The sequence below is a fragment of the Podarcis filfolensis genome, assembly GCF_964270895.1.
Source record: "Podarcis filfolensis genome assembly, chromosome: 15".
NCBI lineage: Eukaryota > Metazoa > Chordata > Lepidosauria > Squamata > Lacertidae > Podarcis > Podarcis filfolensis.
The window spans coordinates 42,822,850-42,850,723 of record NC_139618.1 but is presented as its reverse complement, the minus strand read 5'-3'; the positions used below and the strand labels follow the sequence as shown (position 1 = coordinate 42,850,723).

General features: G+C 48.0%; 1 protein-coding gene across 16 annotated transcripts in view; it reads left to right on the top strand.

The window, feature by feature from the left end:
- SORBS3 (sorbin and SH3 domain containing 3) overlaps positions 1-27,874 on the top strand; it is a 68,212-nt gene that overhangs the window by 24,814 nt on the left and 15,524 nt on the right. For 2 of the 16 annotated variants that reach the window (XM_083588469.1, XM_083588470.1), the window contains 12 exons: positions 1,927-2,035; positions 3,957-4,214; positions 7,742-7,850; positions 9,821-10,053; positions 11,155-11,218; positions 13,478-13,516; positions 14,570-14,663; positions 17,916-18,012; positions 18,425-18,484; positions 20,494-20,571; positions 22,168-22,232; positions 27,598-27,743. In XM_083588469.1, coding sequence (XP_083444595.1) covers positions 2,018-2,035; positions 3,957-4,214; positions 7,742-7,850; positions 9,821-10,053; positions 11,155-11,218; positions 13,478-13,516; positions 14,570-14,663; positions 17,916-18,012; positions 18,425-18,484; positions 20,494-20,571; positions 22,168-22,232; positions 27,598-27,743 — 1,261 coding nt within the window. In that variant the 5' untranslated portion in view covers positions 1,927-2,017. Of the gene's footprint in view, positions 1-1,926; positions 2,046-2,412; positions 2,519-3,956; positions 4,215-7,741; positions 7,851-9,820; positions 10,054-11,154; positions 11,219-13,477; positions 13,517-14,383; positions 14,664-17,915; positions 18,013-18,424; positions 18,485-20,493; positions 20,572-22,167; positions 22,233-27,597; positions 27,744-27,874 lie in introns of those variants that run through there. The other 14 variants (XM_083588479.1, XM_083588478.1, XM_083588475.1 and 11 more) reach the window with 13 other exon arrangements.

The following is a 27,874-nucleotide window of genomic DNA, read 5'->3' as shown; positions in this document are numbered from 1 at the left end:
TGTCCTCGGGTCCAGTATTGGACCACTTTGACCGGATATCTCTAGCCGATGTGGACAGACTCCTCCAAGCTGGAAAGCCCACCACCTGTCCTCTTGACCCGTGCCCGTCATGGCTGATTAGAGCGTGTCCAGACGAGGTGCGGGCCCCCCTGGGGGATATCATCAATTTGTCCCTTGGCACCGGGATATTCCCAGGGGAACTGAAGGAGGCAGTGGTGCGTCTGCTCTTAAAGAAAACATCATTAGATCCCTTAGATCTATCCAATTACCGCCCGGTTTCGAATCTTCCATTCCTGGGTAAGGTGATTGAGAGAGCGGTTGCTGAACAGCTTGGTAGGTTTCTGGATGAAACATCGGCTCTCGATCCATTCCAGTCCGGCTTCCGCGCTGGTCATGGGACCGAGATGGCTCTGGTCGCCCTAACAGATGATCTCCACAGGCAGCTGGATCGAGGCGGGTCGGGGCTGCTGATTCTTCTAGACCTGTCAGCAGCCTTCGACATGGTCGATCACGAACTCCTAGACCACCGCCTTGCCGACGTGGGGATCCAGGGCACAGCCCTCCAATGGCTGCGCTCGTTTCTCTCTGGTCGGGGACAGAGGGTGGCGCTTGGGGGGGAATTGTCATCGCGCCACTCCTTGGTGTGTGGAGTGCCTCAGGGTGCGATTCTCTCCCCGATGCTTTTTAACATCTTTATGCGCCCCCTCGCCCAGCTTGTCCGGAGTTTTGGGCTGGGTTGCCATCAGTATGCCGATGACACCCAACTCTATCTGTTGATGGATGGCCATCCTGACTCGGCCCTAGACACACTGACCAGATGTCTGGAAGCTGTGGCTGGATGGTTACGTGGGAGCCGGTTGAAGTTAAATCCTTTGAAGACAGAGGTCCTCTGGCTGGGACGGGACGATATGGGATTGAGGGGGCAACTCCCATCTCTTGCGGGGGTGCAATTAGTGCCAGCACCGTCCGTTAAGAGTTTGGGTGTAATCTTCAATACCTCCCTCTCTATGGAGGCGGCATTTTTTCATCTCCGCCAAGCTAAGCAGTTAGCCCCTTATCTCTCTCGCCCTGACCTAGCCACTGTGATCCATGCGACGGTCACCTCCAGACTGGATTATTGTAACTCGCTCTACGTGGGGCTGCCCTTGAGACTGACCCAGAAACTCCAGCGGGTGCAGAATGCCGCGGCGAGACTCCTTATGGGGTCTTCGCTGCGAGACCACATTCATCCGGTACTATACCAGCTGCACTGGCTCCCGGTGGAGTATAGGATCAGGTTTAAGGTGCTGGTTTTAACCTTTAAAGCCCTATACGGCCTAGGACCCTCGTACCTACGGGACCGCCTCTCCTGGCATGCCCCACAGAGAAACCTACGGTCTGCAAATAAAAACATCCTGAAGGTCCCAGGCCTCAGAGAGGTTAGGCTGGCCTCAACTAGAGCCAGGGCCTTCTCGGCTGCGGCTCCAATCTGGTGGAACACTCTGCCACAAGAGACTAGGGCCCTGCGGGACCTGACATCTTTCCGCAGGGCCTGCAAGACAGAGTTATTCCACCAGGCCTTTGGTCAGGGCGCAGCCTGACTCCCTCCTCTGGCAACCTGCACAGAATTTTGCTTAATGGTTGCCATCAACTTGATTTTAATTAATTTTATAATGAAATATTTTTAGAATGTTTGATTATTTGATTGTTTGATTATTTGATTGTTGTTAGCCGCCCTGAGCCCGGCTTCGGCTGGGGAGGGCGGGATATAAATAAAATTTATTATTATTATTATTATTATTAGTAGTAGTAGTAGTAGTATGTGAGGACAGGGTTCTGGTGGAGCAGGGAACACATTCCTGGCTAAGGAACTAACTAAGTGAAGCTGTAAAGAGGCTGGGCTCCAGGGCAACTCCATCATGCCTTTCTTTTCCTCTCCCTGCCTAGGAAACAGCAACCCTGAGCTGAGGGCTGCCTCTTCGAGGGAAGCATCTGCATGTGACAGGCACTGCTGACGTTTCAGAACTCCAGATCTGGGATGCTTCAGTCCCTGAATGTGAGCCTTGGTTATTATGCTTTAACTCATAGCGATATTGTTATCAGTCACATTAATATTATTTTTACCATCGCTGTGCCTGTCTTTAAATAACAGGAAATGTTTTTGAACAGATTGGTCTGGCATGTGGATTGGAGATCCCAGGGGAGCCGTTGATGTCTCTTGTAAATAAAGGCAGGGATCTAATCCATTGTTGGCTGAGGCACTGGGATTTCTGGTCAGGCATTTGTCTAGGGGCCAAAAGAAGGCATTGGCTTCTCTCATTCCCATGGATGTCATAATGTGAGGCTCAGAGCCCTGGGAGGATGAGTAGATCACATGCACAAAGCAGAGGAATAGCTAAATTGGCAGTGCTGTTTCCCATCCCTTGTTTTCAGGAGAGAGAAACACAGAGTGGAGCAGACCGTAGCTCAGTGCTAGAGCAGCGGCTTTGCATGCAGCATGAGTTCAGCTCCTGGCATCTCCAGCTACAAGAACCAGGTAGCAGCTGATGGGAAAGGCCTTCTCTTGAGGGGCCACCTGTCTTGAATGCTTTAGCTGAGGTTCCTGCATTGCAGGGGGGGTTGGACTAGATGGCCCTTGGGGTCCCTTCCAACTATACAATTCCATGATTTTATGCTGTCAGTTAGGGTGCACGGTACTGGGCTAGACAGATGGAATACAGTCAGTTTCCTCTGCTCCTGTTGGTTGTATCCCATGTGCAGTCAAACCTTGGCTCCTGAACGCCTCCGTTTTGGCTCCCAAATGCCGAAAACCTGGAAGTAAATGTTCTGGTTTTCAAATGTTTTTCGAGACCCAAACGTCCGATGTGGCTTCCACTTGAGCACAGGAAGCTCCTACAACCAATCAGAAGCTGTGCCTTGGTTGTTGAACATTCTGGAAGTCGAATGGGCTTCTGGAATGGATTACGTTCGACAACCGAGGTTTGACTGTATTGCTAAGTAGCTTGTTCTATTAGTGCAAGGATTTATGCTTGTGCAGTGGAACTCTCCACCCCCACCCCCCGTCTGCATGCCCCCTAGATCTGTGCTGGAGCAGGAGAGGACACAGAGAGGAGGGGGTGAGGGAACGTTCTGTTGCGCAAGTGTAAATGCTTAGGCTAGCAGAACAAGTGCATACCGCCCCATATCCCAGTAACCAGAGGCAGCCTCAGGCAAGCAACTCTGCAAAATGTGCCCTACTTTGCAGAGGACAGTCTTCTCTTTGAAGGGCTGTTGGAAGACGCTTCTCGGTTCCAAGGGATACAAGGAGTGTCTGCTTCAACAATACTCTTAAGAACAGGGCGGGAATGGGGTTGCCCAGCAACAGTCGGCTCCTGGCTGAGCAGGCATAAGGGTTGCCTGGTCCAGTCTTCCCCACAATTATTTCAAAAAATTATCTGTGCATAAATCAGTTTATGCAAACATGTGCCTGTGTATTTCCCCTTTTTCCAACAACTAATTTCAAAATTTGACTCCCTCTTCCAAGGGCTTCTAATCTGGTGCCCATGAGTGAAGTGGCGCATGCAAAGGCTTTCACTTGTGCTCCTGGAAAGGTGTCTCAGACTCTGAGCTCTTTCTTTTGACAAAGTGTCTATCCCTCCTAGAAAGAAAGTTACGTGGCAAAATGTGCAACCAGTTCTGATAGCCACAGAGGCAGAGCCCAGACCTTGTTCTGTGGGGACTGGTAGGGAGATGGGATGAGGTGAGGGAAATCCCACCCACCAACTAGGACCTTCCACAGGATCTTTTCCCTTAGGCTCTCCTGACCCAGGTAGAGACCTCCCCAGCCCACCAGCTCCTGCCCTGAGGTTACCTGCCAGCCACTCTTATTCTGCGCTGAAAGGGTTTACCTGGCGGTGACATGTTGCCTCAGTATTACTGTGATTGTATACACCAAGTTGTAATGCCTAAAGAACGTTCTCTTTTCCCAATCCGTGCAGAGTGCGACATACACGGAGCATCGTCTTCATGTCCCAGGAAACTATTCATCATCTCCTTCCCCACAAGGAAGGCCTCGTTTTACCTCTCCGCCATCTCACACCAGAGCTGGAGCGCCTGAGGAAACACTGGGCCTCGGTCTGGATGACTTCATCCCATCGCGCCTCCAGAAAAACTCCTCTTTCATCAGCAGCAGGAACCCAGCATCTCCTCAGGCTACATCTACTCCACAGATGGTGAGGGCTCCCTCGAAGCACAGAGTGAGTGACTGTTGTTCATTTATAAGATTTCTTAGCTGCTCTTCACCACAGGAGCCCAGAACAGGTTACTACAATATCATCGTACGGTTACACAAAACAAGTAAAACAATCATATGGTTTTAAAAACAAGTAAAATCCTTCCAAACAAAAGCAGAACGGTATCAATTCGCCAAAAAAGCCAGGTCCCACAAAACAACATAACCTTAACTGTCAATGGCCAGGGTAAAGAGATGCATTTTCAGCAGACAGCAGAATCAGTGCAGCAAAGATGCTAGAGGCAGTCACAGAGGAAGCCATTTCCCAGCTGCCATTCCCCCTTCTGAGGACTGTAAAATTCCCAGGATTGCCCCTGCTTTAACCAAACCAATTCAGAGGAATTGCCAGTGGGTGAGGGCCCTCCCCTGACTGCTCATCACCCCCATGACTTGCAGGGGAGCCTTGCCACCCACTACTGGGAACGGCATCAGCAGCCTTAGGTGAAAACTGCACCTGTGAGGTATAGCTCTGTTTAATTCACCTCTAACTTTTTTGTTAGAATTACAGGCAGCCATGGGAAGCTGTGATCAGAATAGAGTGGTGACAGCTGGAGATGGGGGTGAGAAATACTTTCTGTGCTGGAAATCTTCCTTCTAATATGCCCTCCAGCTTCTTTTCCCCCCTGCAGAGACAAAAAGATACAGAAGGTTTTAAGGGTCAAACAAGACTTGAACTTCATTGTGTGAATAAAATTAACATGCACATTTTTTTGTTTTGTAATAAGGAACCCCAGTTTGGGCGGAGCAGGGGATGGGAAGATGGGTAGGTGGAATCTAACCCTTAGTCTAACCAGTGTTTCACAAACTTGGGTCTCCAGCTGTTTTGGGGCTACAACTTCCATCATCCCTAGCTTAGCAAAACCAGTGGCCAGGGATGATGGGAACTGTAGTCCAAAGCAGCTGGAGACCCAAGTTTGGGAAACACGGGTCTAAACCTTAGAGGCTTAGACCTACCATAGTTCCAATGAAAACAACACACCCCTCCCACAAACAGAGGCACAACTATTTGCATGCTGGTGGAAGATCCCATACTGCTCAGGCTCCCCATTCAGAAAGGGTTATTCAGATAACTAAAATTATGCAAGTTAATTTCATTCACGCAGTCAACATCCTATCTGGTTAGGTCCTAAACCATCCCAGCTGCCCATTTTCTCTTAGCACCTGACCTGCAGCTTCCAGTGACTGTTTGCCAAGTCAAAAGAAAAGATGGGGGGGAAGTTGCATGTAATTTTGTACAGCAGGTAGCTTGGCCTTCACACTCTATTTGATAAAGCAACATGTGTAGCAGGAAACTTATAAGCCTAGACAGAAAGGCCAAAGGGCACATCTGCCTGTATTCACATCATAAAGAAAAGATAAATAGAAGCAGGTGTTTCTCAAAGGATATAAGGAGGAAATTCTTGGAAATAATTAAGCAATTAATCCTGCAGGTTTAATTCTCTGGATGTGCTAACTGTGGGGAACCTGCGACCCTTTAAATGCCACTGAACTATGACTTTCCTGGTTCAGGACCCAGGGCCATGCTGGCTGGAACTCAGGGGAGCAATTTCTGAAGGGCCTCAAGTTCCAGGCAAATGTTCTGCGTGTTTCTCCTCCCCAGGGACTTGCACTTCTTTTTTTTGTGCTGCCTCACAGGTTACTTCATCAGGGACAAACTAGACGATAATGAGGAAGGGTGACTGCACTTCATGCTTCTTTAAAAAAAGTGGGGGGACGGACGGACTGGAGGGAGTCCAATAAGGATTTGCACTTTCCTCTCTGCTCCCCCCAGGAAAGCTGCCATTAGTACAGTGGTACCTCGAGTTACAGATGCTTCAGGTTACAGATGCTTCAGGTTACAGACTCTGCTAACCCAGAAATAGTACCTCGGGTTAAGAACTTTGCTTCAGGATGAGAACAGAAATTGCGCAGCAGTGGCACGGCGGCAGCAGGAGGCCCCATTAGCTAAAGTGGTGCTTCAGGTTAAGAACAGTTTCAGGTTAAGAACGGACCTCCAGAACGAATTAAGTTCTTAATCTGAGGTACCACTGTAGATAGTATGTGTTGTTGTTTAGTTGTTTAGTCGTGTCCGACTCTTCATGACCCCATGGACCAGAGCACACCAGGCACTCCTGTTTTCCATAGACAAAAACAACAGATAGTATGTAAGACTGTTTAATTAATTTAAGCAGTGCCTCTGGAAAACCTGGTTCAGGTAAAGTGGTTGTATATTTGTTTTTAAATTGAATTGTTTTAAAAGACTCACAGCGAGTGATTTCTTTATAAAATAAGAAATAGGAAAGAGTACTTTAGTTTTACAAGGCTTTAATAAATGGGTTGTGTTCTCAAGCCTCTCTGGGGCTCCTGGACAGCTGACTGCTCATCATTTCTTTTCCATATTGGAGCTGCAGGCTGCAAAGTTGTTTTAAGTCTATGTGCCCTAGACTAGGCTCCTGAAAAGGAAGAGGTTGACTAATTATGGCTGATTGTATTAATGAATTGGTTTTCATTATGGGCTGGTGTAGGTTTCATTTTAGTACATTGATCCTTGGTCCACTGGGAGCAGGAGTTAAGCATTGCTGGTTTTGCTTGCATGAGGCTGTCCGGGTAATCATTTTGTTCGCCAAGGTAGACTTTATAAACTTGGCAGCCTAAATCAGCTTTCACCAACTGGAGGTCCTCCAGATGTTTTGGACTACAACTCCCATTGGCAGATTTTCCATCTCCACATTCATCCTAAGTTAACAGTCCCAGAAAACTGTTCTGTCCCCCCAGATTCACAACCAGAGAACAGTCCTTTCTCAGGTGGTTACTGTGGCTTTGTTTCACTTCTTTCAAGCCCTGGTCTGCTTTTCTTCCTCGAAAAAGGCCCCATCCTCAAAGTGGCTTACACATTTTAATGCAAAACACAGTAAGAACAATCAAAAGAATTCACCGTGCCTCTAGTTTATCAGGTGCCCAATTTCTCATTGAAACTGGGTATAAGTCAAAATAGTTTATTATTCCAGACAGTAACAACTTCAGTTACAACAAAAAATCAGACAACATACATATAGACAGAGATATAAGAAATTCAAGGGCAAACATCAATATTAATTCTGCCCTTTCTTTTGCAGCTAAAGCCAATTTGCAGTTGGGTTAATCATTACTTTTAGATTTATTTTCTAACAATTTTATTCTAGACATTCAGATACAACAATCCTTTGGAGGCAGTTTATTTCTGAATGCCAGTTGCTGAAACCTGAGGAGGGGAGAGGGCAGTTATGCAAAGAGGGAGAAAAGCTTATCTCTTTCATTTGCATTTTTGGAACAAAAAGTCTCAAAAGATAGCGGGATAGATGTCCCACTCTCTGAAGATTACAAGAACAAATTTATCTTATCAATACATGGAACTCCTGAACCTTCCAAGGGTGATATTTATGAAGAATGTGAGAAGTCTCATTTGGATTGGAACCCTTTTCTGGTGCTTTTAAAACTGAGGTGAAACTAATGGGCTTGTGCTGTTGCTTGCAGATTCCTGTGATTCGTAATTGTGGTTCAAACACCTTGAATTTTGAGTTCCACGACACAGCCCCCTGCACTGTGCACAATGGGATCTCTCAGCCGTGGAAAACAACCTCAGGTAACTCTAGCCAAATATGGAGGAACTAATGGTTTCTTCTTGGCAAGAGAATGGACACCTGGTGGCCTTTTGCCTTCTTTGCTTCCTGTGTTGCCCATTTGCTTGGGCCTTTGTGTTTGATTGAAACTCAGCCCAGCTTCTCACTCTCTGCTTTCGCAGCGCTCCTGTGGTGGTGGTGGGGGATCCGTGGGCCATACATCTTTTTCTAAGGACTGGGCAGGGGGAAGATCGACTTGCAGGTGTAGCATATCAATCCGGAAGAGTAAATTAATGTAAGGTGGCTTTATCTAGAGATAATGGATCATATTCAACTCAGAGTAAGCCCACTGAAATTAATGGCCTTGTCTGTTAATTTCAATGGGTCTACTTTGAGTAGGACTAGCATTAGCTACAGCCCAATGAATGGATCTAATTGAAGCGGAATTGAATTGATTTAGAGCAGGTTTTTTTGATAAATAAATTGGAAGTAATTGAATTGAAGAGGAATTTATTTGGAGTGATCTGGGCTGGGGTGCTATGAATAATTAATTTGACCTGATCTTTTGGATGGATTTGACATGCCTTCTGTGACATTTAAATTCTAAATGTGTATCCATATGTCTCCATGTATAAATATGTGTCTATACATATGCAAAGCTTATGAAATTTTGTGACTATGGCCACATGTCCTGAATCCTTCCTAAGTGTTAGCAACGCCCCTGCTGTGCTCCCATCAGTGGAGGAGCTGACATCTCATGGGACTTTGGTCAGGTAACCTTTGGCTGCAGAATCATGTCGCGGGGGAGGAAGCGCCAGCTTGTATGTTCAACAGCATGTCTAGACTCCCCTTTTAGACCAGTTGGCTGGGGCAAAATTCCCATCTGGTGGGAGCAGAAACAGAATTAGGGCTGATTTTACTGAGAAGCACATGGAGTCAGCCAGCCTTGTAAATTAGTCCCCCCAACAGTTACTAGCCTGCAAAAATGTTTACTCATCTGCTTTTTATTCATGAGAGAGGCTGGCAAATAAAACATTTGATATACTAGAAATGAGGGTTTCTTTTCTCATCCACCAATGCACTTTCTATGCGGAGCTTTTAACTCCTGTGCATCCAGCATAGGAACACGGGGGGGGGGGCAGGAGGAGGGCCTGAGTGCTCCCTACCTCTTCTGGCCATCTGCAGACTTGCCTGGGTCAAATTCTAGGTGCTTGGGGCAACTAGGCAAGCGACAACAAGGCTGGTGTTATGTCCAGGATAATCGTATCTTCCAGCCAGGATCCATTATTCCCAGTACTGGACTAATTTGACTACTAGATTCATAAGAACTTAAGGACTGATTTATTGCATCTTACCAAGGTCCATCAAAAGGGACACGTGTGGTGCTGTGGGTTAAACCACAGAGCCTAGGACTTGCCGATCAGAAGGTTGGCGGTTCGAATCCCCGTGACAGGGTGAGCTCCCGTTGCTCAGTCCCTGCTCCTGCCAACCTAGCAGTTCGAAAGCACATCAAAGTGCAAGTAGATAAATAGGTACCGCTCCGGTGGGAAGGTAAACGGCGTTTCCGTGCGCTGCTCTGGTTCGCCAGAAGCGGCTTAGTCATGCTGGTCACATGACTGTACGCCGGCTCCCTCGGCCAATAAAGCGAGATGAGCACCGCAACCCCAGAGTCGGCCACGACTGGACCTAATGGTCAGGGGTCCCTTTACCCTTTACCTTTACCAAGGTCCATCATATCTAGCATTTTGTTTCCATGAGCAGCTAGCCAGATTCCTCTGCTTGGAAACCCACAAGCCGGCTCTGCTGGTGATGGCCACCCTGTGTTTATCACCAACACATCCTCATTGGAGGTATATTGCTGCCATGAAATGTTTGGCTATTGTGGTTAATATGGTATGAGCCCAGTAAACCGCTGTGTTTGCTTTATGTTGGTCTGGCTGACCTTACCTCCTGCAGAGCTGGCTCACTATACATTGCCTGTATCTATTTGCAGCAAATAATTGGTATCCCACCTGGCCTGCTAAAGAAATTAGACCACTGACATCACAAGCAGCACCTGTCCCCCACCCAGCTGGTTCACCTGCTCGCCCAGCTGTCAATGGCACTGCACAACCAGGCTGGTCCACCACCTGGACAAAAGATGGCCGGAGGAAGGAAAAACGCTGGGTGAAGTATGATGGCATTGGACCAGTGGATGAGTCTGGGATGCCCATTGCCTCACGATCGGTGAGTCTGTAGATGAAGCAGATGTAAATAGGATGCAAAAATCCAAGCTCTCTTCAGCATCCCCTCTCCTCTGCTATGTACTTTAAGCACTTTAAGTCTGTAGCCAAGCTAATTTGAGCTCATGATCTTTTGAGGCTTCTTTTGAACTATGGAAAACTGGGCTGGTTCTGCAATTAAGTGAGAACCTCTTAAGAATGGTTATCTGAATGCTGTATCAAAGGGAACAATGTGGGAGGTTGGCCTGAAGTCGAGAGTGTTCCCAGTGGCCTCCATGAGCTTGTTTGCAACAAAAGCAACAACAAATCTCCCCCGTTGCCAAAAAATATGAAAAGAAAGCACATTGGCCCAGCTCAGATGGCGTGTGTGGTTTAGTGCAAACCATAATTTGCAAACTGACGTGGGAATGTGTTCTCCTTCTTCCATTTTCTACCCTTCTCCACTGGAGCTCTAGCCTGCTTTTTCCTTGTCAGCCTAACCAGGGATGAAGCTTGGTGTCTGCACTGATGCTGCTAACCATGGCTAACGTGAACTAATATTCCCATCATAGCTTGGATTTGAGCGCATATGCAGATACGCAACATGAAATCATAGATAAAGGCCAACAAGGGAATCTGCACCACAGGGAGGAGGAGGAGGAAGTGGGAGGCATTGCAGTATAGAGCTGAACTGAAATTTCTCAGAATAAAACTTTATTTTTCTCATCCTCCTGAAAAAAGATCACTTTGCAGAATATTCTCCAAATATTTTCCACTATTTTTGTGGTTGGCACCATTCTCCCATCCTATCCCCAATGCCCTAGAATGATGCTAGCTGTGAGATATTGTGGAGGAGGTTGCAAAATGATGGCTAGGGTGACAACTGAGATACTTCCTTAGGAAAAGAAGAAGAAACTGTGCTCCCTCCACTGCTTATAGTGAGTCTTCACAGCTTCAAAACTGTCGGAGAATGTATCTTCTCCCTAGACAAATTTGGGGAAATGATCCCCATAGATTCCTGCCCTGGTTCCTTCCTGCCCATCACTTCAACCCTGTCTCACACCCCCACCCCTTCAATTCTCTTTTGCAGCTGTTAGTGAATTTGCATATCTGGTTTCTGTTGCAGAGTGTGGATAGTCCTCGGGACTGGTATCGGAGCATGTTCCAGCAGATCCACAGCAAGCTTCCTGGTACAGTTTGTCAGGGCATCACATTAATCTAGTCCCTAAAATTGTATCAATAATCCTTGAGAAACTATAGTCAGCATGTGATCTATCCAATGAGACATGCTCTCTGCAGATATTGAGCATCCCCTAGTGGTTCAAATCTCATTTTCTAGGCTGCCCATGGCTCCTTGTTTTAGGAAAATGAAACTAGTGAAATAGTGCAACTCTGGCCAGTAAGAAGTCTTATCCTGAACACAGCTGGTGGCTTTCAGCAAGCTAAACCTCAGGCTTCAAACTATGGGCTCCAGGAGAAAATGTTCCTCTCTGTTGTGGGAGGTGGGATTTTTGGTTTGTTTTTGTTCTTCTTTTTATTGTGTATTTTGTGTTTTTTATATCGTAATTTTATGTTGTGAACCACCCTAAGATCTGTGGATGAAGGTCGGTATACAAATATAATTATTATAATAATTATTATTATTTTATTATTATTATTAAGGTAACAGCTGCATTTTATATATTAAAATGGAGGGTCTGGTAAAGGCTAGGGCTGGGTGAATCTGACAATTTTGGCTTCTCAGCTTCTTATTTTTTCAATTTTAAATTCAGTGCTCCACATTTCCACATTAGATTACATTTTTTAAAGTCCTCATTAAAATTCATGAGCATTTTCATCCAAATTTCAACTAATACACAAATTTTTGTATGCAATTTTGCTTCACTCACACATTTTTTGCAAAGCAATTTTCTCTAATACAGTGCATTTTTGTATTTTATTTTCACAAATATATGCATTTCTACAAAACACATTATCCAGTATATGCATTTCAGTGCTCATTGGAGTAATGCACTGCAAAATTCAGAGAAACATCAGTGTCAAAGGATGGCTGTGTTTCAGTTCTTGTATTATTTTGGAATGTGCAGAGCCGATCGGTTCACCTTTGATTGCAAACGGAACCAAATGTCTTCCATCCCTAGTTACCCCTCGCTTCTTTGTCCCAGGTGCAGCCTGAAACCTGAATGGCACCTACCAAATTCTAATCCTATTAAGTCTGCAATCTCCTCTTTCACTCAATTCTAAGAGTATGAATAAATGCACACTTTGTGTCTCTAACATCAAGCCAGCTTCTACCCCTGCCCCCCATTCTGACTACCAGTTTTGAAGAACTCTAAAGCTTCTCACTATTCTGTCACAATTTGGTTGGTCCTAATAAAGAGATGGCTCAATTGTGGATTATTGCAGTTTTTCTTACGGAGGAATGTGTCTTCCTTTTTGTAGAGATAATGTTGGGTGACCCTACAGGGTTGCTGAGAGCCAGACCAAACAGTACTAAACCGGTCATAGGGATTCCCACCACCCCAGGTATATTAATGCTGTGTGAGCAGAGGCCATCGGTTGGTCAGTTTCTTTGCCCATGATCCAAGTCAATGGCCTTTACCAAGTGGGGGAGGAGGAGGCACAACGCAGACCGCCTACATTTCCCTTTGAACCGCTCTGTGTTCACTGCCCTGTAAAGTGGCTCCCCAGGGTCCAAATCCTTTGCCACATGCCATGCACTTGATGAGCAGCCTTCCTTCCTCCACTTCCTGTTATTTGTTCAACACGCTCCATTCTGAGCAGAGACCTCGCTTGGGTGCCCCTTGGCCTCTCAGTGTGTACGGGGCTGGAATCAGCACCTGCTATCCTTGAGCAGGTGCCTGGACCCCTCCCCTTCCCTTATTTTTATTTATTTCTTGGCCTGGCATTCTGAGCAGCACAAAACAGATGGACCCAGCAACGCTTTTGCTTTGCCACACCGCCCCTAATCTAGAGCTGTGGGGCATGGTGGGAAATCACAAGAAGGGATGGGGAGAAATTTGGTTTGGTTTGCCTTTGAATGAAAGCCTAGCTAACTCACACCAGGTAAATGATACATGAACCGCAATGCAGGTTTCCTTCAAAATCTGCACTTTTCAGCAGTTCTCCAACCAAATAATATATACAAAAATGCATATATTAGGGGAAAGCACTAAAATGCTAGCAAATTTCCATGAGGACTTTTAAAATAAAAATTGTGATGCAAAATAAAAAAAAAAAGTGATGCAGAAATGTGGAGAATTACACTTAAGGTTGGGAAAATGAGAAATGGAGAGAAACTGAGACTGGCAGGTTTGTCCATCCCTAGCCAAGAGAATGACATTGCCAGCACAGCTAGGTGATCATGGCAGGGAAAGAGGCTCGCTAGAGACCCTTAGGCCAGCTCAAACATGGAACTGGTTCTATCTAAAAATCTCCTTTCCTTTCAGAATCAGAACTGGACTGGGACTTCTCCTACAACTCTAGAGGTAGGAATTGGTTTCTGCTTCTGATTTTGCAGCTTAGACGTCATATGGCCAAGTAATTTTACACTGACAGATGATTCCCAAATAGTGTCAGGAACAACCATAGGCTTGTGTGGGAGTGTGTGTTGGGGGGAGAACCCAAATGCAAAAGGCTGTGTGTGTATGTGAAGCTATTCGTCAGGAAGTGGTACCAAGGAAAAACAGAAAGCTGTGGATGTATCTTGGGGCCATTCTCATGGTCATTCCATATCAAGTGATCCAACTTTTTTACCTCATGTCATCTAATTTTCTTAATATTTTGTATACTTGTTGGATGATCAAAACTAAGTTTAAATCTAAAATTAATTTTTTCACCTTATTCCATTTTTGAGTTATGAGGGTTTGAAATTTCAAAAAAATTGACAAATTTGGCCTTGCCAGACTACACAGAAACCTTTAAGGCTCATCCCAGGATTGAGATATGTCAAAACTAAAAACACCAATCTCTTCAGAACTTCATAGGCTTTAATATGATATGTCACATGATGGCTACACTTAAAATTTTAAATTTGTTACAAAATTTATAATTTTAAAAAGTGTTAAAAACATTCATGATAAAAAGATTCCAAACAATGTATTAGTTATTTAATATTTCTAAGAGCAATCTGCAAATTTTCATCTTGGGATCTCAATGGGATCATATTAAAAAAATATTTTGTACTTACATGTCTCCTTTATTGGATTCTATTTAGGGTAAGCAAGTCTTCATAATATCAGCTGCTACAGGCATTTCTTTAAAAAGTTATTCAGTTAAAAGGTGTCTTAAAAGCTAGTCAGGCTTTTCTTTTTAAAATGTGTGCCAAAGCAGACTGGTAGCTTCCTGTCTTCTAGACATTATGGCCTCCAGTTCCCAGCAGCCACAGCCAGCAGAGCCAATAGTCAGGAGTGATAGGAGCTGGTGGCCGAAAGAGTGTGGGGGGCGCATGGGGTTTCTGAGAAGCAGCCTAACAGGAGAAACACAGCTGTCCCTTGAAGAAGCCTGTCTGCTCCAGGGAGCTCTCCTTTTGTCCTCCTCAGGGCACAGGCCTCCGGGGCTCGTGCAGAAAAGCCCACCAGCAGCCCTGGCGTCAAGCAGCCCTGGCTTCAGGCATCGGCAGAATGGCTTAGACTGGTAAGTGCAGCCCCGAGGGAGAGACCTGCGTGGGGAACCTTTATTCCGTCAACTGGGGGCGAGGAACTTCAGAGGCCAAATGAGCCCCCCAGGCCTCTCTGCTTGGGCAGTGTGACCCCTTGGAAGATTCCCCAGAAGGGAATATAGCTCTTGGACTGGAAAAGATTCCTCACCCTTGAAGTAAAGGAACACATGCCCCCCCCCCTCACACACACACACACACACAGAGCAGGCTGCTGGATTAGAGACAGGTTGCTCTTGCCAGACAATGCTAAACTAATAACTTGCAGAGGCCTTTTGAAATTCAGGCAGAGGCTACAGGTTGCCCAGCATTGCCTTAGGGTAGACCCTTGGTTTTCAGCCCGTGTGCTGTGGCCCCTGGGGGGACGTGAGGAACATTCAGGAGAGCCCAGAGGGCTGTCCTGTCATGAACTTGCAGCCCATATTTTCCTGCATTCATTCTCTCTCTCGATCTCTCAGGGGAACCAGCAGCTTTAACTTGCAGCCCATTATCTTCCCTAAATAAAACAATGGCAAAAAGGGGAGGGGAATACTTTTGCATGACTGTTTATCTTCTTAAAATCTTTTCCCCCTCCCGCAAACAAAAATCCTCCCCGGCTTCCGTAACCACCACCTTAGACCCATCAAGGGAGACAAAGGGATGCATCTTCCTAGGATTAATCTACAATACAGGCTTAAAAACAATTTGTAATTCTGTGCATATTTTCTCAGAAGCAAGTCCCACTTCTCCCTAGAAACTCTGCATATGTTAGCAGCCCTAACATCCATTCCCTTTCTCAGGGGACCTGGGTATTATAGTTCCTGGGGGAGAGCTAAGGATCCTCTTTCTCAGCTGTCTCACCAAACTATAGTTCCCAGGAGGTATTATAAAACAGGGAATATGTGCATGTATGCTGAGAGCATTAAAAATGAAAGTAAGTCACTTACACAGCCACCTTGCTTTTTGGTGGGTTCGGAGGCAGTGTGCTGTGGATGTGGCCAATGAGCGAAGGGGAAGATTTGTAAACCTAAGGGGCAAGCTGTGCCCCCTGCAGTTGCATTTTGTAACTTGGCGATAGTTAGCCTCACTGTGACTTAGGAAGTATGAGCGCCATACTAGACATTATGTGAAATAAACAATAGCCGTCACAAGGTGTGTGAGAGCAGGAAGGAAGACTACAGCCTGATTTAAAAGCAGACATGTAAGCTGCTATTGATGCCAATTTCAGCTACTCTCTCAGGACAAACTGCAGATCCGGGCAGTAGGTTTTTTTTGTCAGGATCACAGTGTGGGAGGAACTGGTTGACTCCCCACCTCTGGGTGCTGTGCTCTCAGTCCTGATTGGTGGGCACTGGCTGCTCTTAAAACAAACAGGTGAAATGGCAAGCACACATTTTGCTTCATTAGGTTCTGAAAGGCTCTGTAAAGGATAACACACCCATCTGAATCTATGTGTGTTCCAGTGCCCAACTGTGCACTGGGGGGAGCTGTGGAGCATGCCAGCAGAAAGTGGATTTTGGAATTCTGCTTGGCAGAACAATTGGCTGCTAGACCAAGTGGTGTAGATGGGTCCTTGATATCTTGACTTGATGACTTATCACTTGAGCACCAGCAGCTGAATGCAGGAGCTTCCTCCACTCAGACCGTGGGTTCTGAGATGAGGTCAGGTGGTCAGAGGTGTAGCTGCTGCGGGAAAAGTTTTGTCACCCCCATCGGGGGCTTGGGGTAGGCTTGGGGTTATGGGCACCCTGGAACTTCCTTTGGGCTCTGCTACATATTTAGTCAGCCTCGATCGTGGCACCTTCAGGCACTTTGCTCCCTGGCACGCAAGGGATCCCTCAGGACTCCTTTGTGCACTGTCCTGTTTCCCCGCCACCAAAAGCACGTGTGGCTGCGGAGCTCTCACCGCCTCCTGCTGGGCTGGGGATCTTCAGCCAAGCACGGCAGCTGCCTCTTGGTTAACGCAGCTCTGTCCATGCCTCCTTGCTCTCCCTCTGCGAGGTGCGCGAGAGGAGGGTGGCGAAGCCAGCCTTAGCGGCCCGACGGAGGCTAAATCAGGAGGTGGACAGCAGCTAACTCACTTCGGGAAGTGGCAGCAGCAGCGGGCATCGCTGGGCTGCATGTCGGAGAGGCTTATCTTTGGCACTTGGCTCCCGGGCAGGCCTCTTCTCGAGCGCAAGGAAGGCCAGCGTGGCGCCTGCCCGGCCTCCCGCTTGCCCGCCTGTTCACAACGGCGAGGGCTGCCTCCTGTTCTGCCTCCAGGGGCCACAGGTCCAGCGCTCCCGTTCCCAGTGTGGTAGAGGCCGCTGGCGGGCTCTGGGTCGCCTTTTTGGTGCTTGCGCTGGGCACCCCCGGCTCCCCTCTGGTCGCGGCGGTTGTGGCAGGAGGTTTTACGGCTCAGGGATCGGCTAGGCAGTGCAGCTGGTGTTGGCTGCCCTTGAGCTTTGCACCACTGTGTGCCCACCACTTTGCCTCGCCAGAAGTCCTCAGGATTCACCCTTTCTGGGGTTCCAAACAGGCAGGCAAAATGAGGTGGGGGACGGTCTTATTGTTTGTTTACCTCCTTGCGTCTGGCCCCTGGCAGGTCATCCTTCTTTCCCAGTGGCATGTGCGCACGTTTTAAATAACATTATTTATTTATTTATTTATTTTTAAGTGTTGTGAGCCCCCCGCTTTTGAAAACATATTTTTGCCAATTTTTCACTCTCCTTAGAGATGTCACCCGGGGCAGCCTGCACTCACCACACACACCCTTCCTCCGCCACTGCAGGTGGTACAGAAGTGCGCTCTGCAGTGGTTTCATGGCCATTTTGCAACATTTGCTTTGCAACAGTCCCGTGGTGTTGCCATGTGTGTGCAAAGGACACCCCCTGAAAGAAAGGCATAGGGGGCAGAGGAAGCAGGGCCAGCCCTATCATTAGGCGGAGTGAGGCAGCTGCCTCAGGCAGCAGACGATGGGAGTCTCAGGTTCAGTCCCCAGCATTTCCAAGTAGGGCTGGGAATGTCCCTTGCTTGAAAGCTTGACCAGCCCCTTCCGGTCAGTGTAGACAATACTGAGGTAGATGGTCTGACTTAGTAGGAAGCATCTTCCTATGTTCCAGTCCAGGGCACAACACGGCTATCCACTGCAGCAGCCCCTGCTGAAATGTGTCTTGCCTGCCTTTGAAGACTCGGGGGGGGGGGAGAGTCACAGGTGCAAGAAGTGGAGGAGCTCACAGCCCCTTTGAGATTCTGTTCTCTTTCTCTTGCAGGAGAAATTGGGAAGCAGCTGATGCTGCAGCCATGGAGCCCAAGAGCATTTTTGACTATGAACCTGGGAAGTCATCCATCCTTGATTATCCCAGCTCGGTATGCAAGCCTCCCTGGATTTAGTTGTGCCTGGATTTAGTTGTGACTGAACTAGCAGTAGACCCAGATTGTGTCTGGACTGGATCACATATTGTCAGTCAGCTGTCTGAAGGACAAGACTGCATTGCTCTGCACATTTCCTGGCGTGTCAACCCCACTGAACTCCGTGAGGCACGTTGTTCACATGTAGTGTCACACTGCACAACTCTTTGTGCTCATATTTGAAAGCAAGGATGTGGAACAATGGTTGCAACATATGGAGAATAACTTAATGAAGCGGGAAATCCCAGCCATTCGCCCCCTCCTCTCCCTTCTCAACAGTCCTCATTCAGACCAAGGGATGTGTGTCCTGCTTGAGGATTCCCTCCAATACAGCAGCCTCTTTACTGATGCTTTGATTTGCCCTTTGCAGCCTTCGAAGCCCCTCACAGCATATTCAGCACAAGGCCGCCCCCCCTCCCCGCCCATTGAGGTGAGTATTCTGCAGTGCCAAGGGTGGGGCATGCGTAGCCTGGGGTCGCAAAGCAAGACCTGGGATCCAGCCAAGCCTATGCTATGCACTTCCTTGGGGGCAGGGGGAAGCTAGCGTGGAGACTCATTGAGCCAGGAGGAGGGGATGGGGCTGTGCTTGAGATCCTCCCTGCTGGCTTCTCCCAAGACGGCCGGAGAGCAGCTGTGTTTACTGGCTTCCATGGAGTAGGATTCTTTGTTATTTCCTCTCCCCCCTCCTCTGCCTTCAAGATGGTCCTCCGCACTGCAGATGCACTGCCAAGATCTGCATGCTGTGGATGGGGAAGAATGCTCTAGGTCACCATTCAGAGCAGGAGCCCTGCTGCTGTGGTCCACAAATAGGTCGCACAGAACCAGGTGCACCTTGTGTGCTCTAGTCAGGGTCATGCACACCCCACACTAAAATATTTAAAATCTGCATCCAGACCATTCTGATTCCACATAAAGAAATACTCATTTCTGCGACTGGTGTGAATTGTGCGAATGAAGCACAATTAGGGTTAGGGTTAGGGGTTAGCAGCAGCCCAGCCATATCCAATTCAAGTTAACACCACAGAGGTGAGAAGCCTGAGGAAAAAAAAAGGTGGTCCCTGGAAGATAAAAGATTTGGTGCCAGGCACACCTTTCTAAACAGAGTTCTAAAACAAGGGCACCACTGCAGAGAAGGCTCAGCTTGGCATAACCGTACAGAGATGTACCTTGTTTTGAGACATTCTTAACACCCACATTGCTCACATACCCCTGAATGGGGTATACAAATCAGGACTGTGGCACTGTAACAAGCCGTTGCCAGCAAGCCAGTCTTAAGTCATGGCTGCTTGTTGAATTGCTCATCTTGATGTGCTAACGTTAGGATCTACTCACAACAGGAGAGGATTGAAGGCCAGGGAGGGGGCCAGTTAGGCTATGTGCACCGGCTGGGTTGGGGAGACATTTAGTGCAGCTTGCATTCAAATCTACCTAACTGACACTTCCCAAAGCAATATGCAAAGTGAAACACAGCCATCCTTTAAAATTTGCACTTCTCCTAATTTTGCAGTGCAGTTCTCCAACCCAAAACTATGTGCATAAATGTGTATATTAGGCAAAAACATGCACAAATTCATGAAAAGTGAATAAAAATGTATTGTAACGTGTGTGTGTTTTAGTATATTAGAAATGCACACTGAAATGATGAGTTTTTGTGATGACTTTTTTTAAAAAAAATCACAAACTGATGCTGAAATGGGGTGAGAACTGAATTTTATCATTGGAAAAATGAGAGAGAAATTGAAAATGAGATTCCTCCATCCCTGGCGTCAGAATGCTGCTAATTCATAGTAAATTACGATGAGCTGGAATCTCTTATTCCATCCAGCCTCCTTATAAATTCAGAATCATTCTCCTTGCACAGCAGGCTTCTGCCACTCAGGTCAGAGCATCCTTGTGCAACCTAGTTCTCACACTAAGGTAGATGAACTGAGCCTGGGCTGTACCACTGCAATCTGCAGGTGGTGTTCACATGATGGAATTCTCCCAATGAGAAATAAAATGACTTGCACATAGAAAACCAGCATGTCATGGAGGAGGGTTGTAAGCTAACCTTTTTCCTGGCATACTAGCTTTCTATGTGTAGGATTCCTCCCCCACCTGCAGGCTAAATCAAGCCACAGATTTACCCTTTTGGTGAAAAACGAGAGCTCTTTGCCCATAGCTGTCTGTGCATCTCTGTGTGGTGTTCTTAAGACTACACAGAAGGCTGCTCCATTGAACTCAGTAGGACTTCTTCTATGCATGCAGTATCTGGTGGCTTAAGGAGCCACTTCACATGACAGTGTCTGCGAACCTTGTTTCCCAGGCGTTTCTGTGCAAGTGGCCCCATCGCTGCCTCCTCATGCTTCTCTCTTGACTCTCATGTAGCTCGTTTGCTGTGGCCACTGCAGGCTTCTGCCTACAGCCCCCCCCCCACTGCCTATTTCTTCCCTCTTTCAGGAGTTACTGGAGAGGGAGCTGCAGCAGCTGAGCGAAGAGCTGGACAAGGACATCAGGGCCATTGAGCTTTCCCTCAAGGTAACTCTTGCCTTGCTGCCCTTGCTTTCTGTGGCTACTGCTTCCCTCTGCCTAAATGCCTTCTTAGGATGCTGGGCACTCTTCTTCCCCATCCTTGTACCATTTGGGCTTACTCAGGCAGGTGAGCCGAGGGCTGGAACCTCAAAATCTTAAGGATAAGGCTAATCCCTAGTTGATTGGATAGAGGGGTGGTACTGGAACGATTAAGACTAATCACATTTCAGACTTAATTTAACCTAATGAAATGGTTAACTTCTCTTGCATTAGCAAATCAACATAATGTCTAAAATAATGAATGCTTTGCCAATCATTCCTGACTGTTTTCAATGTACCTTCTCTTTGATGTACAGTATCAATCTATTTTTGTTGCTATTTCCACCCAGTGTAGGAAAAGAAACAAGCTTGCAGTGTTAACCCACCTAATTCATGCTATGAACAAGCCAGGGTTTGTGGCTTTTTGTGGTTTATTGTGGAAAAGCTGAATGCTATTGCATGTGCCCCAACTGCTTCTGCTTCAACTTTCCCCTGGCGCAAGCAGAAGAAACAAATCAGGAAGATTTGCGCTCCTGTTATGTCTAAACCAGGAATTGCAGTTTGTTGCTTCCTAATGTGCTACAGTAAGCCAGCAACAAACCATGGTTTAAGGTTGGCTTGTTGTGATTGCTGCTTGTTAGGGAGAAACCAATAGCAACCCTTGGTTCAGATGTAAGGGAAAGCCTCCTGCTTTATCCAACTCATGCCAAGGGAAGAGAAGAGTGTGACTGTCCAGTGTGCACATACGCTGCTCACACTCAGTAAACCACGATAAACCAGAAACTCCAGTTTATCCTTTAGCGTTTCCCATCAGTGGGATTGACTCTGCAGGTAAGTTTCTGTAGAATTGTAGCCTTAAAAGCACTGTGCTTATTTGAAATTTTATTTACAGCACAACTCTGTGCATGTTCATGTGAAAGTCTGAGTGTGTGCAACAGAGTGTGCTTCCAGGACTGCAACTCCAGCCTTGCAGGCGTAATGGATCAGCCTTCCTCAGCTGGCTCCTCTTCAGAGGTTGTGTACTAGTACTGCAACTCCCATCAGCCCCAGTCAACAGGCTGACCTGACCGGGGTGATGGGAGTTGTAGTTTCACGCAGGTTGCAATATGCCATTGAAAAGCATTTTATATGGCGCCTCTCTGGGAAAGGGGAGCCGCTTTATGGCCGCGTGTCCTGCCCTGCGCTTCTGCTGACTCCCAGACCAGCTGGCAAAGAATCGAGTCCACAACAAAAGCAACTTAAAGCATAACAAAAACTAGTCTGAGAGCGGGTGGCTTCGCTAGGCACCCTTGTCGTTTCGTAATCGCGAATTCTCCCTAAGGCGAAGCGACTGGCGGAGGGTCCCCGGCCCCGCGCAGCGCCCTGCCCGCTTCCTCGCCGGCCTGACTCCGCCCGGCTCGGCGGCGGACCTGCTGGCCTTTAGGACCCGCCCGGCTCCCGCCCGCCGCCCGCCCCGCCCGGGCCAGCAAGTCGGCGGCCGACTCTCTTCCGCGCGGGACGCGGCCAGGGCCGCCTCTCCCCGCCCGCCCGCTCAGCGCCGCGCTCTCTCCCGTCTCTCCGCAGGGCTCCTCCCGGGCCGCGTCGTCCGGCTGCGCCGCCGCTGCTGCTCCGGCCTCGGCTGCCCGCCGGTGAGTAGGGGCGCGGGGCGGGGGGGGGGGGGCAGGGGCGCGGCCGCCTCGCGAGGAGTGGCGTCACCCCCGAAGCATCTGGGCCGGATCCGCGGGGGGAGGGAGGGGCGGAGGGGGGAAGGAGCAGTATTGGGGCATTAAGAAGGCGGGGGGGGGAGCTCTTTGGAGCGCGTGTACTACAGGTATCCACGAGGCTTTCCAACGCAGGACCCACTTTGAACCCGAACATGCATTGGGGACCGAGTTCTTAAACTGCGTGGCGGCCGTGCTCCTGCCGGGACTGGAGCATGAGGCTCTTAATCTCGGGGTGGAGGGTTCGAGCCCCATGGTGGGCAAAAGATTCCTGCATTGCAGGGGGTTGGACTAGATGACCTTCGTGGTTCCTTCCCACGCTAAAATTCTTCCATTCTATGACTCACCTTGGATCAGGGGGGGCACCCATCCCGGGGTCCCAGCCTCCCCGCTGAAGACCACTGGCGGAGTATCAGTGCGGGCAGCACAGCTTTGTGGCGGGAGCTTGCAGAAGGGACCTTGCAGCCTTTGCCCAATGAAGCCTCTGTGATTAGGAGCAGAGTACAAACAGCAGTTTATTGGATGACAGCCCTGAAGTTTGGCGCTTTCAGACTGGGCTTGCCATACCTGCTCTTCAGGCAGTCAGGTTGTCTTGCTTCACTTACTTTGCAATGTGTCAAGCAGCCCCTCCAGCTCCTTCCCTTGGATGGCGCTCTGGATTCCTGCCCCTGGTGGCTACCAGCCAGGTAGAAGACGCTGCCCCACCTGAGCACCCCAGAGGCAACTGGCTCAGTGTTAGTAAAAGCAAAGCAGCATTTAGTGGAAGTGACTGCTCTTTATTTTATCTGATCCAACAAGACTTTTGTCAGAATCTATTCCTGTTGCACATATCCTGCCCCACAAGGAAAAAAAGAAAGATAAGCGTGGGGTCATTTGCAAAGAGGAACCGTTCACTGGAGCACAAGAAGGTGTTTTATAGCAAGTAGTATTGTTTACTGACAGCCGCTCTCTGGCATTTCCGGCAGGGAATCTCTCCCAGCCCTGTCTGCACCTGGGCCCTTCTGCATGCCAAGCAGGTGCTCTGATCGCTGTGCCACAGCGCTCCTTCAACCAGCAGGCCTGTCTGGGATTGTGGGCGGACTGATAGGAAATAGAACCGGTGCACTGGACATGCCAGTTTCTAATTTGTGGAGTTTGTCTTAAGCAGCTGGCTGTATCTTGGCTTCCCTTTCTTACTCTTGGGTGCTTGCAGTTGGGGCAAAAGTGTGACAAGTCCCTATAAAAGGATGTGGCTGTAGGAATATGGCAGTAGAAGAAACGCTGGCCTGCCGCTCTTTGTCACATTCATCCAAGTCTGGAGGCAAGCTTCTTGTTGTTGTGGCAGCTTATCGATTGCCACAGCCTTGCTTTAAAGAGGAGCCTAAGGGCTGCAGCTGTAGCCTCTCTGCATGTTTAGGAACCTGGCAAGGAGCCTATGCACTTCAGAGCGTTTGCACACAAACATTGTTTCCACCACACACACACCCCGTCAGTGACCCAGAGAATGGCATGGCTGCATGCTTTGGGGGTCTTGAAGATTAGTGGCAGGCCACTGTCCTGTGAGCCGCTCCGTTCTCACTTGGATGCATGGAGCACCCAAGAGAAGTCTGTTTGCACACCTGCCTCTTCCAGGACTAAGGAGCCCACGGAGGACGCCTTTTGTGAGGCAGGCCCCAAACACTTTTCCGTCTGGGGTGGAGCAGCAGATGCCCCCCCCCACAAGATCATGGTACCAAACCCAAGCTTGATCAAGTTATTCTGGCACCTGAAAATCCCTCAAGTGTCTCTCCTATGGGAGTGAAAAATAGAATAATAATAAAGCAAGTAACAATTTGCTGCCCTTTCATGTAAGCCCAAATCAGCTGTTCCATCCTCCGCAATGGTAGGGCTGGCCCTGGGAGCTCCCCCCACCCACATTGCGGAGTAGCCAGCACTGCCGTTACTGTTAAAATTCAAGGTTCAATACCCCAACACATGTGCAAGAGATTTAATGATCACCATGAGGGAAACTTCTAGCTTCTGCCAAGTGGTCCTGTGACCCGTCTGCCCCATGTCACAGTCATCTGATGAGTTTGGATGAGAAGATGCTTTAGATTAGCTGAGAGTGACCCAATATATTTCTGGTCAGAAACCCAGATGACACCCCCACTACCCCACTTAATAAGGGGCATGATTTGCCAGTTCTCCGGCAAAAGTTGCATTGAAATTAATGAGGGCACTTTCTGTATGGGATGTTGCTCTTCTCTCTGCCTTTCTCAAGGGCATTTATCACCCTAAAACCTTATTGGGAAAACAGACAAAATAATTTATTCCCAGCTCCAATCCACTTTTCCTTGCAGGCCCTACCATATTCTAGAACAGGCTTCCTCAACCTCGGCCCTCCAGATGTTTTGAGACTACACTTCCCACCATCCCTGACCACTGGTCCTGCTAGCTAGGGATCATGGGAGTTGTAGGCCAAAAACATCTGGAGGGCTGAGGTTGAGGAAGCCTGTTCTATTGTTGTTTGTTGGTGTTATTTTCTTGTTCTTCTAATGCTTCTGCTAGACTTGCATTTAAAGGATGTTTCATATAGGATTGGCAACCTTGTTGCAGAGATAACTGATGCTGTTGAATTACAGTTCCCCTCATCCCTGGATTATTGGCCCTGCTGGCTGGGACTGAGAGCAGGAGGGCACCGTGTTGTCTACCCCTGCCTTGTTGTGTTGTTTCCTTTTAAAAAAACAAAAACTAAATATAATAGGTAATGTGGTCAGAGCACATCACATACACTATCTCAGGCATTATTATGACGACCCCATAAATAGATCAGTGTTACCCCCTACTACAGAGATGGGGGTTAAGGAAATTGCTTGCTTAAGGCTAGTTCACAAATTCATGGCTGAGAGAGTTCAAATGTTTAATAGCTTACTCTGTTAACCACTCTGCTTTTGTTGTTTGGCAGTGGAAATTTCATGGCTTTAGGCATTTCAATATATGCAGAAAAGCAACAACACAAACACCCCAGGTCCCTCTAGAAATGGGTGTACCTGCATTCCTGATCATGTGCGCTGGGGGGGCGGGTCTCGTGTGTCTCTTGTACCCAAAGCAGATGGTGAGATGGATCTCCTGCTTATTTATTTAACAGCAGCCCCGGGAAGAAGAGGGAATGGCTTCAAATCAAGGCCATGGTGCTGAGGGAATCAATGGGGAAGGGACCCTTTCTCTTGTTCCTGCCCCCCAACAGAAATCCCCACTGAGCCAAAAGTGCTGTTTGCCCAACTGTGAATCTGCATAGTTACCCTGTGGCAGCTTCCAAGGCAGTAGTTCAGTTTGGGTGAATTGGCACAGGGAAAGAAGTGGCTCAGCCTCTCCTCCAGGCTCCACCTGTGGCTGCCTTTAGATAAAGACAGAACCTGCTCTCAGGTCTCCCACCCCACATCTTCCAGGGGGGCCCTCGGCCTAGTTCCTCGCGTTTCCCCCTCCCCCCCCCCTGCTCACTTTGCCTGCAAAGGGGTTCTGCCCCTTTAAATACTAAAAACCGCTAAAGTTAAACTTCAGCAAAATAGCTGCTGCCTGCCAGATTCTTGTTGCCGCCTCAGTGCTTCCTGTTGAGCTTGGCCTCTGCTTGCCAAGACAGCTCCAGGGGCCCTGGGCTGGGAGAAGGATTACAGGCCGGCCCACCAGCCCCACCGGGAAATGGGGAGGGACATGGCTGGAAAGGACCTGGAGCTCCAGGCCTCTTGCTGCCTCGGACCTGCTTCTAAATGGACTTCACACAGTGCAGAGGTAGACCAGGGATCCCCTCCCACAAGAGCAGTCATGGCCACCCACCGGGATGGCTTGAACAGAGGATTAGGGAAATTCGTGGAAGATGGGGCTGTCAGTGGCTTGTAGCCACAGGGACAGTGGTCTGAATGCTCCTTCTAGGAATCACAGGTGGGGTGAGGGCCGCTACCCTGGGGTCCGGCTTGCAAGTTTCCCATAGATCACACAGTGCTGGACTTGGGCGTTTGTTTTGATCCAGCAGGGCTCCTTTTAGGTCCTTAATTGCTGCTTCTTTGGTTGGCATCTTGTTTTTCTTCAGTTCTTACAGGGCAATCTTTGCCAACCTGGTACCCTCCAGATGTTTTAGGCCAGGCATAGGCAAACTTGGCCCTCCAGATGTTTTGGGACTACAGCTCCCATGATCCCTAGCTAGCAGGACCAGTGGTCAGGGATGATGGGAATTGTAGTCTCAAAACATCTGGAGGGCCGAGGTTGAGGAAGCCTGGGTTGGCCAAAGCTGATATAGGACATGTTTCTCCTGTTTGAAAGAGCTGTGATGAAATCACAGGCGTGGGGTGATTCTGGCCAGATTCTGTGTGTGGAATGTGCAGAGACAGAGCAGGGCATCAGTGAACCAGTTTGTATCTCTGTGTTGTGGGTGTAGGAAATGTGGGAGGAGGCTGATTTGGACCGTTGTGCTTTATGTGGCAAGGCAGGGCTTCTGTAAAAAAAAAAAAAAAGGTTTGTGAATTCATTCAGAATATTAGATCTATAGTAATTGATTCACCCCCCCCCCCATTTGCTGTATTCCCCAATTAAAATCTCCCCTCTCCCTTGCAGCTGTTCTGTGCTCCACATGATAGCTATAAGTTTCCCTCTATGGAAAATAAGCAACTTGGAAGCTCATTTAAAGTACCGGAGAAAATATTAGAGATCAGGCAACGTCTTAACTGTTCATTAGCTGTGCAAACTAGCATTTCATTCCAATATCGTTAATCTTCTAAGACAGGTATCTCATGCTGCTGCATCTTTCTCTCCTGGCCCTGAGAAATGGGTGGAGAGGCCAGTTGACATTTGAGCTTGAAATAAAGAATAGCGACATATGCTTACACACCACACTTTTTATTGTGAGCTGTTGATATTCAAAGGAGATAAGTTACAATATATTTTAAATCATTTCTGGCCAATATGAAAATTAGTGTAGAGTTTGAGCTGGTGTTTGAACTCAAGTTTGTTGCGTCACAAATTTGCATGCCAAAATAATATTGATTTACTCTGATTCAAAGATTATTGGCTGCAGCAGGTACACACCATTATAGAGAAGAAATCCCCATACTCTCATCTGCCCAACAGATGGCTGATTGGGTTGAGAGATCACAGAAGGTGGATCAAGTTTGCAAGGTTGCTTGAGTTCAAAATGTGAGAGAAATGCTGTGCTAAGCATGAGAACAGAATGATTTGTCCAAGAGCCTCAGCTGAAGGAATTATCTCCCCGGTCCATTTCCAACATCCCCCTTTTTTCAGCCATGCGCTCTCTCTCACTGTACCTCCATTTTTTCCAACCCAGCAGCCCTCTGCCTGACCGCAGCGCCTATCCTTCCACAGGACAAAGCCTCTCTGTGCCTCAGGGCCACTTACCAGCCAGCCCTAGAATGGAGAAAGGAAGCCCAGGCGTTGCCAGGAATAACTGGAACAGCTCTCCACCCAGGAATGGTATGGCTCCGAATTTGCATGTGCTCCTTATGGGAACTAGCAAAACTTCAAAGAGACTTATGGAAGTTCTTCTGATGGTGGAGATGTTCTTGTTCGCTTGGAAAATGCAGGTGTGCCTTCCTAAGGGATGC